This window comes from Scomber japonicus, chromosome 15 (assembly GCF_027409825.1).
Source record: "Scomber japonicus isolate fScoJap1 chromosome 15, fScoJap1.pri, whole genome shotgun sequence".
NCBI lineage: Eukaryota > Metazoa > Chordata > Actinopteri > Scombriformes > Scombridae > Scomber > Scomber japonicus.
Genome location: NC_070592.1, coordinates 18,545,529 through 18,562,096, shown reverse-complemented (window position 1 = coordinate 18,562,096; position 16,568 = coordinate 18,545,529). Strand labels below are relative to the sequence as shown.

The following is a 16,568-nucleotide window of genomic DNA, read 5'->3' as shown; positions in this document are numbered from 1 at the left end:
TTTGCTTGTGTACTCTGTCCTAAAATGCATATATTAGGCCTATAGTATATGAATATTTTAATGTTGTGTATATATTTAATAACTATCCTTTAATAAGTTGTAACTTTAAACAGTGTTTATAAGAAATAATAAAAATTGTGGAGTAAAAATTGTCTGTATGTGATCATTTAAAAAAACGTAGATGAGTTTGACTTTTTTTATTATTATAAAATATTACACAGAACTTAGTTACAAAATTCATGGGATATTAAAGCACATGTGATAAAAATGATATGTTGCACACTGAGATGACATTAGCTGCCAATTCTGGATACAAGACATCTCTATGTTCAGATTTTGTGTTTATATTACTGTCCACTTGAAAACAAGTGACATTTATCTGATAAAAACATCTCATAAATCAGTTAAAATATGGCAAGAATGTGCTTTGGGATAACATTTGATACATGATTTGAATCTGCAAGAATAAATTAAAACATAAGCAGGTTGCTACTGAGGAAGGGTAGATTAGTGCAATATGGTTACAAAGGTAGAAGCATGGTGGTAAACATTAAGATGTGTTCAGTTGAAAATGACAATTTGCATCATTCCCTGAGCATCTTTTATAATCCACTAGGATATAATTTGGTCTCTATTAATTGCTTCATATCAATGTGTTTCTGTTTCAGTGCTCTCTGCCTCCCTATTAATCATCATCAAACTCTTCCTCACTCATAAGTAGCGCAAACCTGTTATTGATCTCCTCAGTCCCTCTGCTCCCTCCCCCTCCCCCTGCTCCTCTCCTACCTCCCCCTCTTCCTCTGCTTCCCCGTCCTCGTCCTCGTCCTCGTCCTCTGCCTCTCCTCCCCCTACCGGCTGCAGAAGAGGAGGGATGGGTTTTGGAGCTGCAGCTCTTCACAGCATCCAGCAGGGAGAAGTAGAGTTGTCCAGACAAGGAACCCCCAGGTAAAAGGGATTCAGCAGCTCGGCCCCCCTTCAGATATCTGAAGAGGCCGTGCACCAAGGTACCACTAAACACCCTGACAAACACACATAGATGGAGAGGAAGCAAAATTTTACTTTATCATGGTGGTATCTGCAGATATTAATCTTTAGAGTTAATTATTTAAAAACTTGTGCAAATAAACTGAGTGACAGGATAAGCAATTTCTTTTTTTCTGACAAACTGTAATGTCTATTTTTATTATCTGACAGACTAAATGATAAAAATAAATGAAAATAAATAATTTTTAATTCTCAATGAAAAATAGTCATTTGATACAGCTCTGGTTATCATTCACCTTATATGGATGAATAGGTGAAAATTACAGTTTATTATCTCTCCTTTTTATCCTGTCTTACCATGACAGGTGTGGTTCAGGCAGTGGTAGCAGCAATAGCTGATTAAGACACAGCGCACTCCAGAGGCAGGCCTGCCATTGGCTGAAACTGTGAGCCACTCCGACATCCAAGCCCCTTCTCTCCCCTGCTCTCACACGTTGACGATCCAGCCCTGCCAACACATTGCGTTCTGCAGCCCAGTTTGGCTGTGGGACTGGAATGGTGCACACCAGCAACAGGTTTTAGATCATTATGTTTAGAACAGTTTGATTTGTTTTGTTTTTGGCAAACCACTAAATGTGCTTGGGGAGCAACATGTAACATACTAAACAGTATGACTAACCAGCATGTTGGTAGTGGTTAGCTCCGGGCTGGTTATTCCAAGACAGCTCTCCATAGACCATGCCCAGCACCAAAGCTTGGAGCTGGAGCTGTGAGGGTGTTGGTATGGCCTCTCGCAACCAGTAACCTGTCACTGCTACAGCCAGCCTCAAGTGGAGAGGAGCAAGAGCCAGGTCAATCTCCTTAACACCTAAGACTTCTAACAGGCCACCAAGACGAGCTGCTGCAGGAGCCTGCATGAAATCAAGGCACAACATTGGGAAATGACATGAATCTTAACAACTGATCATTCCCAGTATCAACAGTATGAACCCGAATTTATATTAGTTTTGTTGTCATGTTTACCTGGCTGAGTGTATCCATGAATAAAGGGGTTTTGAGTGAATGTGCCTCCACTTGGTTTTTCTTCAAGTTCAGGTCCAGACGGTCATATTCTTCCACACACATGGTGGCACTGGAGCCCTGAGACTGCACTGTAGCTACACCAGCTGCTTCTTCAATGCTAAAACCTACATTTTCACCCTGCTGTAAGGGAGATACATTGCCCTGACCCCTACCTCCACGTCCCCTTCCCCCTCGACCTCTCCCACCTCTCATCTCCTGGCTGATATGTTCTTCTGTCCTAACATGTTGTGGATGACCAGCACCTCCTGGTCCCTGTATACTCCCCCCTCTTCCTTGAGTTATGTTACCTTGACCTCCCAGCAGTAATATCCCATATATAGCCTGCCGTATAGCTATGGCACTACAGTGGCTGCTGGGTAGCTTGCTGTTCTCCACCTGTGGCATGAGCAAGACCCTGCGCATCACTAAAGCATCCACTACCGAGGGAGCCAAAAGCCCCTGCGCTGCAGCCCATGACAGGCACTGTGGTAGCTGTGCAAGTGTAGAGGTCTGCCCTCCTGGAAGTACCTGACCTCCAGAGAACCAGTAAGCCAGAGAGCTTTGAGGGGTGATATGGTACTCCTGCATACCTGCCCACAGTTGAGAACTCAGCCCACCCTTCTGTCCTCTCTTGCCTCTACTACCCGTCTCCCCTATTAGCCTGCTCACTTCCTCCAGGGCCTCCACTGGACTAGGGAAAGAAGACAGCCAAAACAGGAGGCCCTCAATGCGGGAGGAGGGTGCTCGACCTCTACCCCTGCCGCCACCTCCCCTAAATGCACTCAAATCTAGAACAGCAAAAAGTGTATCAGCATCTTTTGGAGTCCCATAGTCATTACCAGTCAGGACAGCAAATAAGGGTAGCAACTCCTGGTTCATGCCCCCAAACCAGCGACACAGACTACTAGTGGTATAGCACCGAGCCGAGATATAGCGTTGAGAGGCTTTACCATTAAGGTTGGTCCACTGGAAAAACTTGAGTGGCAGGTAACCACCTAAAATAAGAAAATAAAAGACATACAGAATACACTGTGTAAAACTGAAAAATCAAGGGGGATAATCACACTCCCATTCATTACAGAAGGATATTATCACCTCATTTAAGTACTTTAAGAAAAATCCTGTGACTAACCACACCTGGCAGGTCAAAGATATAAAAATCACTGTCATTGGTCAGAACTGGACAGTTCCACTGGTGAGCCAAACATGCAATCTCCCAGTCGGCCTCAGCTGAACACTGGACCAGTGGGATTCCTCTCTGGATGAGGACCTGAATGAAGACATCTCTGGTGAAGATGGGAAGAACAGAGCCATTACGGCCGTGAGATAAACTGTCAGCTTCCTTTATCTTGGACTGAAGACGCTGCCGCAGTGTGGGAAACTTCTTATCACTGAGGTCCATCCCTTAAAATAACAAAGAGACAGAAATTAAACATTTTTGGGTCTTACAACTGCAGACAAACCTATTTGTATAGGGTGAACAAACTGATTTTTTCTATTTTGTATGATTAATTTACCAATGAATGCCCACTTCAATCACATCTGACTATAGTTTATAATTTAAAGTCTTCTCCCATCCAAAAGTTTAAAGTTTGAGCTTCACTGTGCAGAATGATGCATGCACAGACTTGGACACTAAAGGGCTGTTTTCACATTCATCTGCTGAAAGTGGAAAGTTTATCTGTGCTCATTGAAAATCTAAGTTTAGTTTAAAAGGTAAGCCTACAAGCCTGATTAGTGACTGACATGATTGCAGTCAGTCGTGTTCCAATATTCAAATACATGTGAAATGGAAACTTCCAGAGCATAAACACTGATAATGAACTTAACTCTTTTGTCCAGCAGGAAAACTTTTGAAATGAAATATATTTATGTACTCATAGATATTTGGAGGAGGAGGTGTCATATTAAGGTTTTTAAAAAGGTTATTTAACTTTTTGAGGAGGAAATCTTATTAGACACAAATTATTATTCAAAGTAGAGTATGTTACATCTCAAAACATATCTGGATCGAATCTCTAAGTTAAAACTAGACAACTTAATAAATGAAGTTACAAATTTGATACATTTGTTTGAGTTTTGTTCTTTCTTCAAATAGAAATTAATCTTTGAATTGGTTTTTAACTTAAGATAATTACTGGGTATCACCATTATCAGAAACTGTAATAAGTTGAGTTTGCTGATTATAAAGGAGCTTAGGGAGTGTAGGAATTTGACTGGGTTGCAATCCTTACCTCCATCCAGGACCACATATGGCTGGATGTTACAGGCTGCCAGTGCAGAGAGGAACTGGGTGAGCAGGCACGCAAAAGCATCGTAGTCTCCTCCATTCTGTTGGTCCAAACCGTGGTTAAAGTAAAGGCGAAAATACAGACTGCAGCCATCGATAACCAGTCGACTGTCCCTGAACCTCACATCTTGGAGGAAGTTTCTGTTGCCCTCCACATAGGTAGTAAGACCCTGAACACCCATGGGATCTCTGGGTCTAGGAATGACATGGAGAAGATTGAGTTAATGTTATTCGCTGCAGTGTTTTCCACTTCCCGTGCAGAGTGGCTTGTGGAACGTATGGCTCTGAGGTTTTGCAGACATCCAATTATAGAATGCGACGGAAAAGAAAATGACACTGGAAACAGGCTAACCACAGCTTAGCAGACAGTCGGCTGAACAGGAGTTAGTTTTTCCTGACAGACATATGACTGAATAATTGCGACATAACGGAAATTACTGCAATACAAAACATGCAAATAAACCGAAAGCCAAAAAAAGAACAGTGCATGAAGTACGCTCTCACACATGATCATAAATGAAACTAGGTGATTGTTAATTAAAGCATTAAATAACAAATGATTTGCTACAGCGTAACTTCAACTCACATGTCCTGCACAACTATTTCCTTGTTCAAGCTAAACGTCCTAGCCTGTCATAAATTTGTATATGATGGTTTGCATAATTTTTTTTTTCATATTTTATTCAGGTATCGTTGAATAAAACAAAGCAATAAATCCATCTGAAAAATGCTTGAATATAAAATATAAAAATTTAAAAAATGACAAAATATAATTTTGTACTGCGGAAATCGCGATTCACCTCGCGAGACAAAACGAGACCACCAAAACGCTAGCAAACGCGCTAGCCAGTTTTGTTCCCCTGTTTGCAATTAATCCCGGGTTATAATGGCTACAATGTCTGGAGGAGTAAACCTGGAGATTCCAGGGTCAAGCCAGGGCAGCTCCTTGACGGCCACACACCGGAAAAAAGACAGCAGTCCGTCCGCCAGGTTCTGGGAGAGTCCAGATACTTTAGCCCAGCTGGAGGTGGTGCGACAGTGGATCGGAAAGCAGTACAAAAAGGTAGTTAGCTAAGAAACTAGCCGCCTTCCCCCCGCTAGCAAGTCCTAATGGCTCACACTGTAAACAAACATCTCATGCTGGATAACGTTGCGTTTATACTGACCAGTGAGATTTGTGCCCTGGAGTTAAATAGTGTTATACCTACTTTAAATAGAAATATACAAGATGATGTTAAAATGGTTAAATCCGAAAGGTTAATCAGACCAAATACAGCTGTTGAGTTAACGACACTCGATAAGATGCAGCATGATGATGAAAAAGTGGTCCTCCTCACAGTCTCTAAATGTGTGTATCTGTGTTTAGTATGTGCTGGTGGATGCTCCATCTTGTCAGGCTCTGGCTGCAGTGACCCTGCAGCTTCTTCAGTTTCAAGAGGATGCGTTTGGCAGACAAGCTACCAGTCCTGCTCTCACCAAACTGCCTGTGAGTCTGCCTCTTTCTGTTCATCACTGTCACAATGTTCTCCTCCCTAATGTTACTCATTGTAGAACACCTCTGACTGTAAGCAGCGTTCAAAGTGTCCAGTTGTTGTAATGCATGTTGATTTCAAGGTGTGTGACATCACCATGTTGTATATCCATAGGTACATAGACACTAAAGGTAAACACGAGAATTGAATCACTCACTCTTGGCAGTAGATGATAAGAACACAATATATTAAAGCTAAAAGCCTAGCTCCATTGTGGTAATGAAATGTAAGATGTCTGTAAATGTAGTAGTAGTGGTTGAAACATAAACAGAAAGCTAAATAAAAAGTTTTAGTTAGTAACTAGTCATTCTTCTGCAGGCACAATGCTTTCTGGACCTGCGGGCAGGAGGTGGACTCTGCCACATTCTTGGCACTGCTTACAAGTTCAAGGCTGAGCAAGGCTGGTGAGTAGCAAGCCTCCTATGTTTCTGCCGTTTCACAGTGGTATCCTACACTAACCTGCTCTGCATTTGTTTGATTCCTCTTTACCATGTCTGTCAGGGAAAAAGATCCATCAGCTTGACCAATAAAACTTGAAGCGTTCCACAACATATTTAACCCATGAACAAAGAAAAGTACTCAAACAATCATGAAAACACAGAATCAGGCAGTCAAATACATTTTAAGCATAACACAAGTAAATCAAGGTTGGTCCATGGAGCAGACACTGATGCAGAAAACTGAAAACACAGTCTTGTATACTCAATTCAGCTCCTCCTATTGTGGAACTTATTTTCCCTCAGCTACTCCTTGTTTTCACAAACCCAGGGATTTTTCATCATTAATTACAGATCATTCGCCCTTAGTGATGTCTCCAGTGACATCAAAGATGACCTTCAATGTTGTAAAGCATTGGCAGTGATTCAATATAGTCATTTTGAGTTACCATTATTTCTGGATTTGATATAAAAATAAGTGGCACATGGCTTGTTATAATTAATAATCATGTGTATAGATCAAATGATCATTCACCATACTAGTTTAACCACATGGTCATTATCTTTTACTGGTTCATAACAATCATAAATCTTAACCTTTACTGATTCATACTGATTCAGTGTCACAAGAAAAGTATTTCACATGCCGTTGATGCTTTTCTTCCCCTGCCTCCCTTCACAGGAGAAGGTTTGACTTGCAGAATCCATCAAGAACTGAAAGGAATGTGGAGATGTTTAGTACTATTGAAAGAGCACTGACACAGGTGACAATGACACATCTACAAAGACAGACACACACACACGCACCAGCTCACAAAGGACACCCCATTGATCAATGTGTACATGTATTTTGTGTGTCATTAGAACAATTGTATGTCACTGCCTGTGGTCTATCTGGACCCCACACTGGACCAGGAGCTGGCTGGCAGACTGACTGGTATCATCACCAAGCACCAGGTAAAGTGCTTCAGAGGAGAGAGTTGGGGATACATGGATAGATGGTTACACAGGCCAAATAAGAAGAATATTATGCTAGAATTACAGATTTAAAAATGTATCCTGAGGCATGTCTGGCTGATGATGTAGTTCAGTCTTATTGCTACTGGATCACATTGTCTCCTTCCACAGGGTACACTCACAGAGGACAGAGTGCTTGCCAGCCACCACATATATCCCTCACCTGCTTCTACAGAAGAAGGTCAGTCATTTATTCTGTGTGTGTGCGCGTGAGTGTGTGCTTTATCTTTATAAAGCACTGGGAATTAACCTGTTGCCTTGTTTTAAACACATCTATTCTCAGATGAATGGATGCGTCCAGTCATGCGAAAAGACAACCATGTCTTGGTACATTGGGGCATGCACCCTGACAGGTAATGCATGAACACACATGAGCACCCACAGATGTTTTCACACATACTAAGAATACTAAACCAGTATTTTCATTTTCATTCTCATTATAACAGTTATGACAGTTGGTTGTCCTCCGGTGATGTTGAAGGAGAAGTTGAAGAACCACCACATCCAGAAAAACCTTGGAGGGTGAGCACACAGATGCTTACAACCTCCTGCATTGTCCCATTTGCTGCCGCATTACTAGATCAAACCATATAATGTTATTTTACACTGCACAACGTGACACTACATTGAGCTGTATTCAGTGTCTGAAATGAACTTTCTGTCACCTGTTAGGGCTGTCGCCTTGTGTTGCTACAATTTTGTGTTTTGCTACAATTTGATATGCTTAGAACAGGAACAGGCCAAAGTTTATGTGATCTCTAAAACTCATATATCATAACTCATATATATATATATACATATATACAAAGAAAACCACATACAAAAAAGCAATATTGATTTATCTGCTCAATTAAAATTTTAGTAGCATTTGGTGATATTCTCTGATGTGCGTTAATTAAAGTCATTGATGAGATGCACCAATATGTAATAGCTTGCTTCTTAACTCCCAATTTAATTCTCATTTTATGTGTGGGTGTGTGCGCTTCAGGTCCATGCTGGTTGGGTTCTGGACACAGATGTTTTCAACGAGTGGATGAACGAGGAAGACTATTGTGTGGATGAGAGGAATGTACCAGTCATTCTCCGCCAGCGCATTCACCTCCGAGATGACCAGGTTTGTGTGAAGATATAGTCACAGGAAGGCTTGTGAAGGGAAAAGTGTTTTTATTAGATTGCAGTTAAATATTTGAACTTAAATTCAATTACAGAGAGTGAATGGATTTGAATAGACCTTACAGTAATGGAGGTTGTAATGGATGTTTTTTTAAATGTTAAGAGTCTGGATCTTTTATTTTTCAGTCAATGACACTTAAACTCTGACTTTCTTTGTACTATCACAACGTGTAGCAGGACTCAAAGTCCACACCATTCAAAAAGAGAAGACGCTCCCCATCTCCTCCTTCCTCTGAAGGCAGGAAGAAAGGAAAGAAGGGGTAAGACATGTCAATTTCATTCAAGCAATGTTTGTCTTCTGCATGGTGTTTCTTTGCATGGTGTCATCATTCATTTTTTTGTGTGTGTGTGTGCACAGGAGAAGGCGTGGACAACAAGAAGAAGAGCCAGAAGAGGACCTGACCAAAGACATGGAGGACCCTACTCCTGTCCCTAACATGGAGGAGGTCATACTACCCAAGAATGGTAAAATAATTAAAGTTAGCATAAATGATAAAAATGCCCCACGTTACAGCAGATTTTCACATTGGTTTCATTCTCTCTCTCTTTGTAGTCAACCTCAAGAAGGACAGTGAGAATACCCCTGTCAAAGGAGGGACTATGGCAGACCTAGGTAAGTTTGTATGTTATTGTTAATGTTTACTGAGGAATGTACCATGTGTACATACATCTGAATATCTAAAACAAAACTCATCTGTTTCAGTAGTATTTTGATTGTTTCAGATGATCACTTCTTCAAGGGTGTGTTGCATTTAGGTGACACACATGCTATCAGTTATTTGGACTGACTGTACACTTACAAGCATGTAGCTGGATAATGAGACTGAATTGTATTTCACAGTTCTGTTTGAATTACAGAAGAAACCAGAGATTCAGAAGTCTGGTACCAGGCTTAAAAGACTGTTTGCTCCTTGTTAAAAACGTCTCTTTTGTTTACGTGTGTGCATCTTGAATTTTAACCCATCGCTCAATTATTCTCTCTCTCAGATGAACCAGAGGATGATTTCCCAGGAAGGGTAAATATGCAATTTTCATATGTTCAAAATGTTTCTTTGAAATGCAGCAGGACTGGAGTGGTCTGTAGGGTTTTCTTATTGTTTTGTTTAAGACAGTAATGTAAACATATCATTAAATTTACACTGTGTGGATGCTACATCAGGAGGATGAGGAGGGGAGAGGAGAGATACCACGCCTATCAGAGGGAGAGGAAAACATCACAGAACAAACACATCATATCATAATACCGAGCTACACTTCTTGGTTCAATTATAATAGGTAAGTAAAATGCACCTGTTTTCACTTGAAAATGGGTACATTTCTGCACTCTGTTTGTAGTTTCCTTACCTGGCTTTTCCTAATCTGGACCTTACTATAAATCTAAGTTTTAACCCTAAAAACCTTTTTTGTGTCAATATTTTCCAGCATCCACTCAATAGAAAAGCGGGCCCTCCCTGAATTCTTCAATGGAAAGAACAAATCAAAATCTCCAGAAATGTGAGTACAGCTGACATTCATGCATCAGCAAAAACTTAAAATCAAAGGTTCAATATAGCTAACAGCATGATCTTCCCTGTACATTGCAGCTTCCTGGCCTACCGTAACTTCATGATCGACACGTACCGACTTAACCCCCAGGAATACCTGAGTTCAACCTCCTGCAGACGCAATCTCACTGGAGACGTCTGTGCTATAATGAGGTATAACTTACTGTGTGGGTGTTTGCACCCAATGGTGGCTAAATTAGGTGTTGTGTGAGTGCTCAGCTGTGTGATTGTGTTAATGAATTAAATCTGTTAATGGTGGGAAGGAACATGAGGTGTGAAGTGTAGCTCATGGGTCAGCAGTTCAAGAACAGCTTTTATTTAGAATTTCAGCATGACAGATGTTTATTTACATCGTCGTATTTGTGGGGGCAGTTTTACCTGGAACACAGAAAAATGAAAAGAAAGAAAAAATATTTTTTGTGTCCAGGGTTCATGCATTTTTGGAGCAGTGGGGTATGATTAACTACCAGGTGGATGCAGAGAGCAGACCTCTCCCCATGGGACCCCCACCCACTCCTCATTTCAACGTACTGGCTGACACACCGTCCGGGCTGGCCCCCCTGCAACACAAACCTCTGCAGGTAAAACACACATGACAAAGAACAGCTCAGCAATCTTGTATTTGAATCTGAAAATTTCCTGACAAATTCTGCCACTTACTCTCACTCTTGCAGGTGTCAGCGTCGCAGCATATGTTGTTTTTCCCAGAAAAGAGCAGAGAGAAGCCTTCAGACAGCCAGAACTTTGGTCTGCGCTCAGACATCTATGCCAGGAAACACCCTAAGGTATCACACAGCAACAACACAAACATAAAGAAAGTAATCTTTGTTTAAAGTTGTTTATATATATATATATATTGTACTGCATGTACTCCATACATGTACTGTATTTGTATCAATTTACTCACTCTCCCCAACCTATTTTCCATTCCTATGTTTTACTGACATTAGGTGTTTAAAAAGTTACTACTATCATTCTTACATTACTCTTATGACCTCTGTCTCAGACTAAAGGAGGGAGTGCAGGAAGGGAATGGACAGAGCAAGAGACGCTTTTGTTATTAGAGGTAAGACCATCACTTAATTTTTTGGGGCAACTTGTGTTTTAACAGTGGATTAATTTACACAATGATTTTTATCCTACCTTCTCTGCCTCTCTCAGGCCTTAGAGGTTTACAGAGATGACTGGAACAAAGTTTCAGAGCACGTGGGCTCCAGAACGCAGGACGAATGTATCCTCCACTTCCTTCGTCTGCCAATAGAAGACCCTTACTTGGAAGATTCCTCGGCTTCCCTCGGCCCACTGGCGTACCAGCCCGTGCCTTTCAGCCAATCAGAGAACCCTGTGATGAGCACTGTGGCCTTCCTGGCATCTGTGGTGGATCCACGGGTGGCATCAGCGGCAGCTAAGGCTGCACTGGGTGAGCGGACGGAGAAAAAGGAAGACAGTGTTAATTTGTGTGTAGTCTATAATATGGGTAGATGTATGACTTTAAGGCTGTGTGTGTAGTATGTGTGTAAGTAAAATAAAAATGTGTGGTGACCATAAATGTTCCTTTTCAGAGGAGTTTTCCAAAGTGCAGGAGGAGTCCATCGATAAAGTCTTTGAAATTTCCAACCAACCTGAAAAGACAGGTGAGATTGAAGCACATACACAAGTAGTCACACACAATTTAATTTATTTGTCTATTTTTTTTCTATAATTTTATATATATCATACTTTTTTCTGTCCTTCAGAATCAATGGATGCAGAAAAAATGGAGACAAACTCTTCTTCAAATCAGGTGATGTGCCAACAAGAGCATGACTTTTACAGGCATAATGTATCTGCTGATGATTTCCTTTGTTTACCCTGAATGTGTGTTTGGATCTATTAAGGCCCCCGCTAGGGCAGATGGACTAAAAGTGGAAGCCAGTGGGGCAAAAATGGAGGCAATACTAGTCAAAAGAGAAAATGCTGAAAATATACTTGCAGAGGAGAGAGACGGTATGTATATATGTGCAGAATATGTATTTGTGGATTGACTGTATGTGTGTCTATGTGCACGTTTTCTATATCAAAAATTATCCCCTCTTTGTTCCAGCGAGGGGAGATGACGATGACAGCGTAGGGCGGCGAGAGGGAGAAGGGGATGAGGGGAGGAGAGTGATGGAGCAGGACCTGGTGGAGGGCAGCGTTGCCACGGCAGCAGCATCGGCTCTAGCCTCTGCTGCTACAAAGGCTAAGGTAAAGCCCCGCCCCTTCAACTTCAAAACGGACTAATCACAGGGACTTCCTGTGAAGAAATTGCTGTCATTTTAAATAGGGGCTTTTTTCAGTTGTGTCTGAGGTCTCCTAGCAACCAAGACTAGCACCATTTTGGAGATCCCTTTAAGACCTGGCTTTGCTCTTCTAAATGATGCAAACATATTTTTGTCAGATTAAAACCAGAGATAAGATTACATATGAGAGTAAATGATCGTACCTGTATAAGATTGACTCGTTGCAAATTTGCAACCAGTGATGTGTTGTGTCTAGACAGGGAGGTTTATATACCAAGTGCCATAGGTTGTAGCAGTGTATTCATGGCAGCTAAGTTAACTAAACAACTAGCTGTCTGGATCATTTGGCAAAGGTAGTGTTTATGTTAATATGTGGCTATTAGCTCTTTGTGTAAATTGAGCTATCTCTCTCATGTAGATATGTTAACAAGACAGGAGCTTAGGTTGGATCAATAATGATTAGTCTCACTTGGGATCAAATCTCAAACAGCTGGTGGAGTCTGTGATTCATGATCGGTCCCAGTTTCCTATCATCCTGTCAGTAATTTTTGTTTTATAAAGACCACCAGAGGGCATTTTACAACACCAGGAAGCTTGCTGACAGGCATTTGCTGATATTAAAAAACAGTATAATGTTATGACAAAAATTTACACCGTATACATTGTCATCTTGATAATTATTGGATTTAACAGTGCATTTGAAACATACAGTATTTACAGTTGTTTCCTTGTTGTAAGAATGACCTTTGTGTCACAGTGTTACAATTAACATGACTAAACGCTAAACAAGTTAACATGCTATTTTGATAATCGTTGGATTATCCTTAACTGAAAAGGTTGTCATGTGTGTTGCTATGAGATTTATCAGTATTTAATACATCAGTGTTTGTTTTCTATCTGTGTGGCCGAGAAATGTTCCTACCCATCGTCATGGCCAGCTACTGTGATAAAGCATTTTAACAATAACCTGTGGTGGTGTGCCCACTTAAAATGTTTTCCATCAAGATGTATAGTCAGATCAATTATTGTCCCAGCCCTGGTTGATGATGATTGATATGGTAGTTTTCTTACTTACAGTCTATTTTTATTCATCACTGACACGCTCTGTCACACCCAATTTATTCTAGTCTCCTCTCACCTCTTATCTTTTCTCCACCATCTCAATGTGTTCCCTCATTATCTTTCCCTCAACTACCTTTTTAATTTACTTGTCGCAAGCTTTTACCACACCCAGTTTCTTGTGTGTCTCTTCTTGCGATTTCTAACTTTCTCCATCTTTTTCCTTCTGTATTCACAGCACTTAGCGGCAGTAGAAGAGAGAAAGATCAAGTCCCTGGTGGCTCTGCTGGTGGAGACACAGATGAAGAAGCTGGAGATCAAGCTGAGACACTTTGAGGAGCTGGAGACCATAATGGACCGTGAGAAAGAGGCTGTGAGTGAACATTCTTCTGTTTAAAACCATCAGCTATACTTCATAAAATTTCAAAAAGCCCATATGATTAGGTTTTGACCTCTGTTAGCATTTCTTCTCCTCATTGTTTATATGTGGAAGCTCATATCACTCATAGATCATGTGTATGTGTTGTCACTGCAGCTGGAGCAGCAGCGGCAGCAGCTACTGTCTGAGAGGCAGACGTTCCACACTGAGCAGCTTAAGCAGGCAGAGATGAAAGTGCGCCAGCAGAGGGAGCAGCAGGGGCAGCCAGGATTCACAATGCAGCATTCAGGTCTGGCCACACACACATACCCCCCCAGTAAAAGAAATGACAATCCCCCTAACACTCACACCTTTTTTAGAGTGCAGCAAACCACATTCACATGTGGTGTCACTCAGAAGTTCACACTTGTGAGATTATTGTTACTTTCATGCCCCCTTCTTCAGGCCAGTCCATGCCCAACCGGATGATGCCCGTTGGAGGAAATGCCCAGCCGATGGCCCCTCGACACCCTGGAGCTCCCAATGGGATGTGTGAGTACTTTTTTACTGTTAGTGGTTTAAAATGATGGTTGTATTTTGAGCATTGTCTGATTCAGTGGGTGTCATGAGGCTAATTTCTTCTATTACATCTCAGACCCATCCTCACAGCCTGATGGGATAGCACCAACTCAGCCCGGTCCTCCAGCGTCAAGCCACACTTGATCTGACCACAAAACAGGACAATTGCACCAATCCTCCTTCATCAAGGACACACATGAAAATGTAACACTGGTGTAGTGTTCAGGAACAGTAAAAATTGAAGTCTGTAACTCTCCAGTAGTCACATTTTTTTTTTAGACTGAACGTTACACAAGCACATAAAACACAGCTGATGTGTATTTGGTCAAACGGCTCAGTCCGTCTTATATCTGTGAAATGTTTGTGTTCTGACGTCAGAGTTGAGAAATCTGCAGATTGAGCTTGGCTCATTAAAGTTGTTTTTATATGAAACAAACTCCTGGGTGTGTGATTTTGTTTATGTGTTTGAGAGAATGTATATTTAGTGCTTTTCGACACTTCAACTACACTTGTACTATGGAAGAACTATATTAATAGAACAATGTTCAAACACGTTACAAGCAGCATTTAAATAGGGTATTAAAAAACTCAAAAAGGTTAATATATATTAACTTTTATTATTAGTTATTGTTAGTTACACATCTAGATGTGCGTCAACATCAGGTACTCAATGAGAAGCAACATCATATCTCATCTCTATATTTTATAGGCCTAGAACCTATTAACCACTTAACACACGCCCCTGTTTTTTATGCTGTTAGCCTAAACGACATGCCCAAGTTGTGAGCAGCACAGATCCCACATAGTTTGGGACTCAGAGATGTGTCTGGTATCATTGGAAAGGAAACACTCTCAGGATTCTTGTAAAAGCGTCTGTGTGATTCTGTGACTTACTGACAAAGAGTGACAGAGGTTACAATGATGGGGTTGTTTACTCGCCCATAGGTTTGCCTTTACAATGACATGTGTACAGACATTCAGGGACCTCTCAGCAGGATATAGACACAATGAGGCCATAGCCAGAGGTATTGGCTTCATGGAGTCCAAATTTGGAGTCAAAAGACCAAAAGATGAATTTTTCTGAATTATTTTTCAACAGGTATGTCCATGCGTTTTCCTCAGGTCCTTTTTGGAGACTCCAAATGGACACTTGGTTACCAAAGCTGTATAACCGCAATCAAACACCTATAACTTCACATCCCCTTTGCCTACAATCAAAATCTTGGTCTCTAATGAAAGCTGACGCCATATTATTATTATTATTATTATTATTATTATTATTACATATAACCATATTTTTTTGTTTGGCCATATCTATCTATCTATCTATCTGTTTATTTTGGTATAAGTCATATGTCAAGTCGAAGAAGAACCAACCGTGTACCAAAATGCCGAGTGCGTAATGATATATGGTTCAACTCTTTTACGCACAGGGCGCACGCCGGTTACGCTTGGAGTTTGTTTATGGACAGCCAAACGTAATAGCTTAGTGTCATCGTCATACACCGTTGGAAACCTCTGACTATTGGCTAAAAGGTTATCAACTTCATTTCACCGAATATTTCCATAGGCTAGAACAGCAGTCAATCAAAGCCATGTCGTCATTGTTGCCGGTCACATGTCCTCATTGGCTTTGGAGACATGTACTGCCTAATCCTAAACACCGATTGGCTTGTGTGTGGTGTCGTCAGAAGCAGAAGAGGCTCACGGTCGTAAACATCTAGTCACGTGTACTCTGAGATGGACGTGCAGGTCAGGAAATGACGTAACCGGATATGGTTTGTTATTTGCGTTATTACGTTACGTGTTGGACTAAATACATGTTGACATATTGAGGAAAATATTCCGGTTTTATGGAAACGGATTTCATATTTCACAAGAATGGATACTTGGCGAGCTGTACAGAAAGTCCTGTGTCATAAGATGAACGTTGTGGATAAAGGGAAGACTTTGAAGGTATGTAGGCATTATAGCTTTTCTCACTTAGCTGAGTGGCTAGCCAAGCTAATCGCTAATTACGGCTGTGAGCAACCATATAAGTCGTGAGTGGTCTTGAATGAATCAGGACAATCTAAGCTTTCCAACAATGTACGGCATGAATATATATGTTTAAGGGTTGGTGTTTAAAACATCCTGAAGAACTTGTGGCTACCTCTTAACATCCCTCCCGTTCCGTAGACGGAACAGCGTGCGTTAAGAGGTTAAGCCAAGCTGAAGAGGTTGTAATATCCATTTCCTCAAAAATAGAAGCATTTGAATTTTTTGGACAATT

General features: G+C 41.0%; 2 protein-coding genes across 4 annotated transcripts; one reads left to right on the top strand and one right to left on the bottom strand.

Annotated features, from left to right (window-relative positions):
• Nucleotides 1-209: 209 nt before the first annotated feature.
• Nucleotides 210-5,371, bottom strand: aste1b (asteroid homolog 1b). Of its 3 annotated transcripts, none has more exons than XM_053333851.1 (7): nt 5,250-5,371; nt 4,281-4,531; nt 3,184-3,450; nt 2,008-3,041; nt 1,664-1,895; nt 1,342-1,534; nt 210-1,019 (listed from the first exon to the last, which is right to left on the bottom strand). In XM_053333851.1, the coding sequence occupies exons 2-7, from the start codon at nt 4,516-4,518 to the stop codon at nt 686-688; spliced, it is 2,298 nt and encodes a 765-aa protein (XP_053189826.1). In that variant the 5' UTR covers nt 4,519-4,531; nt 5,250-5,371; the 3' UTR covers nt 210-685. The 3 variants fall into 3 exon arrangements, with proteins under 3 accessions (XP_053189826.1, XP_053189827.1, XP_053189825.1); XM_053333852.1 differs by having other exon boundaries at nt 5,298-5,371; XM_053333850.1 differs by lacking the exon at nt 5,250-5,371 and adding an exon at nt 4,923-5,051.
• On the top strand, nt 5,070-14,726 carry smarcc1b (SWI/SNF related, matrix associated, actin dependent regulator of chromatin, subfamily c, member 1b). The gene is made up of 28 exons (XM_053333844.1): nt 5,070-5,399; nt 5,703-5,822; nt 6,187-6,272; nt 6,988-7,069; nt 7,170-7,262; nt 7,434-7,503; nt 7,606-7,675; nt 7,769-7,844; nt 8,311-8,436; nt 8,670-8,755; nt 8,854-8,960; nt 9,049-9,108; nt 9,483-9,511; nt 9,655-9,770; nt 9,918-9,989; nt 10,079-10,192; nt 10,467-10,620; nt 10,714-10,824; nt 11,046-11,105; nt 11,201-11,459; nt 11,602-11,673; nt 11,776-11,822; nt 11,917-12,025; nt 12,123-12,265; nt 13,598-13,732; nt 13,895-14,027; nt 14,183-14,269; nt 14,373-14,726. The coding sequence occupies exons 1-28, from the start codon at nt 5,223-5,225 to the stop codon at nt 14,438-14,440; spliced, it is 2,862 nt and encodes a 953-aa protein (XP_053189819.1). The 5' UTR covers nt 5,070-5,222; the 3' UTR covers nt 14,441-14,726.
• Nucleotides 14,727-16,568: the final 1,842 nt, after the last annotated feature.

Coding starts and splice junctions, on each gene's coding strand:
- smarcc1b (XM_053333844.1), top strand. CDS start 5,223: ATGGCTACAATGTCTGGAGGAGTAAACCTGGAGATTCCAGGGTCAAGC. Junction 6,273..6,987: donor TTCAAGGCTGAGCAAGGCTG/GTGAGTAGCAAG, acceptor CTCCCTTCACAG/GAGAAGGTTTGACTTGCAGA. Junction 10,825..11,045: donor ATGCCAGGAAACACCCTAAG/GTATCACACAGC, acceptor CCTCTGTCTCAG/ACTAAAGGAGGGAGTGCAGG.
- aste1b (XM_053333851.1), bottom strand. CDS start 4,518: ATGGGTGTTCAGGGTCTTACTACCTATGTGGAGGGCAACAGAAACTTC. Junction 1,535..1,663: donor TAACCACTACCAACATGCTG/GTTAGTCATACT, acceptor GCACCATTCCAG/TCCCACAGCCAAACTGGGCT. Junction 1,020..1,341: donor CCTGAACCACACCTGTCATG/GTAAGACAGGAT, acceptor TGTGTTTGTCAG/GGTGTTTAGTGGTACCTTGG.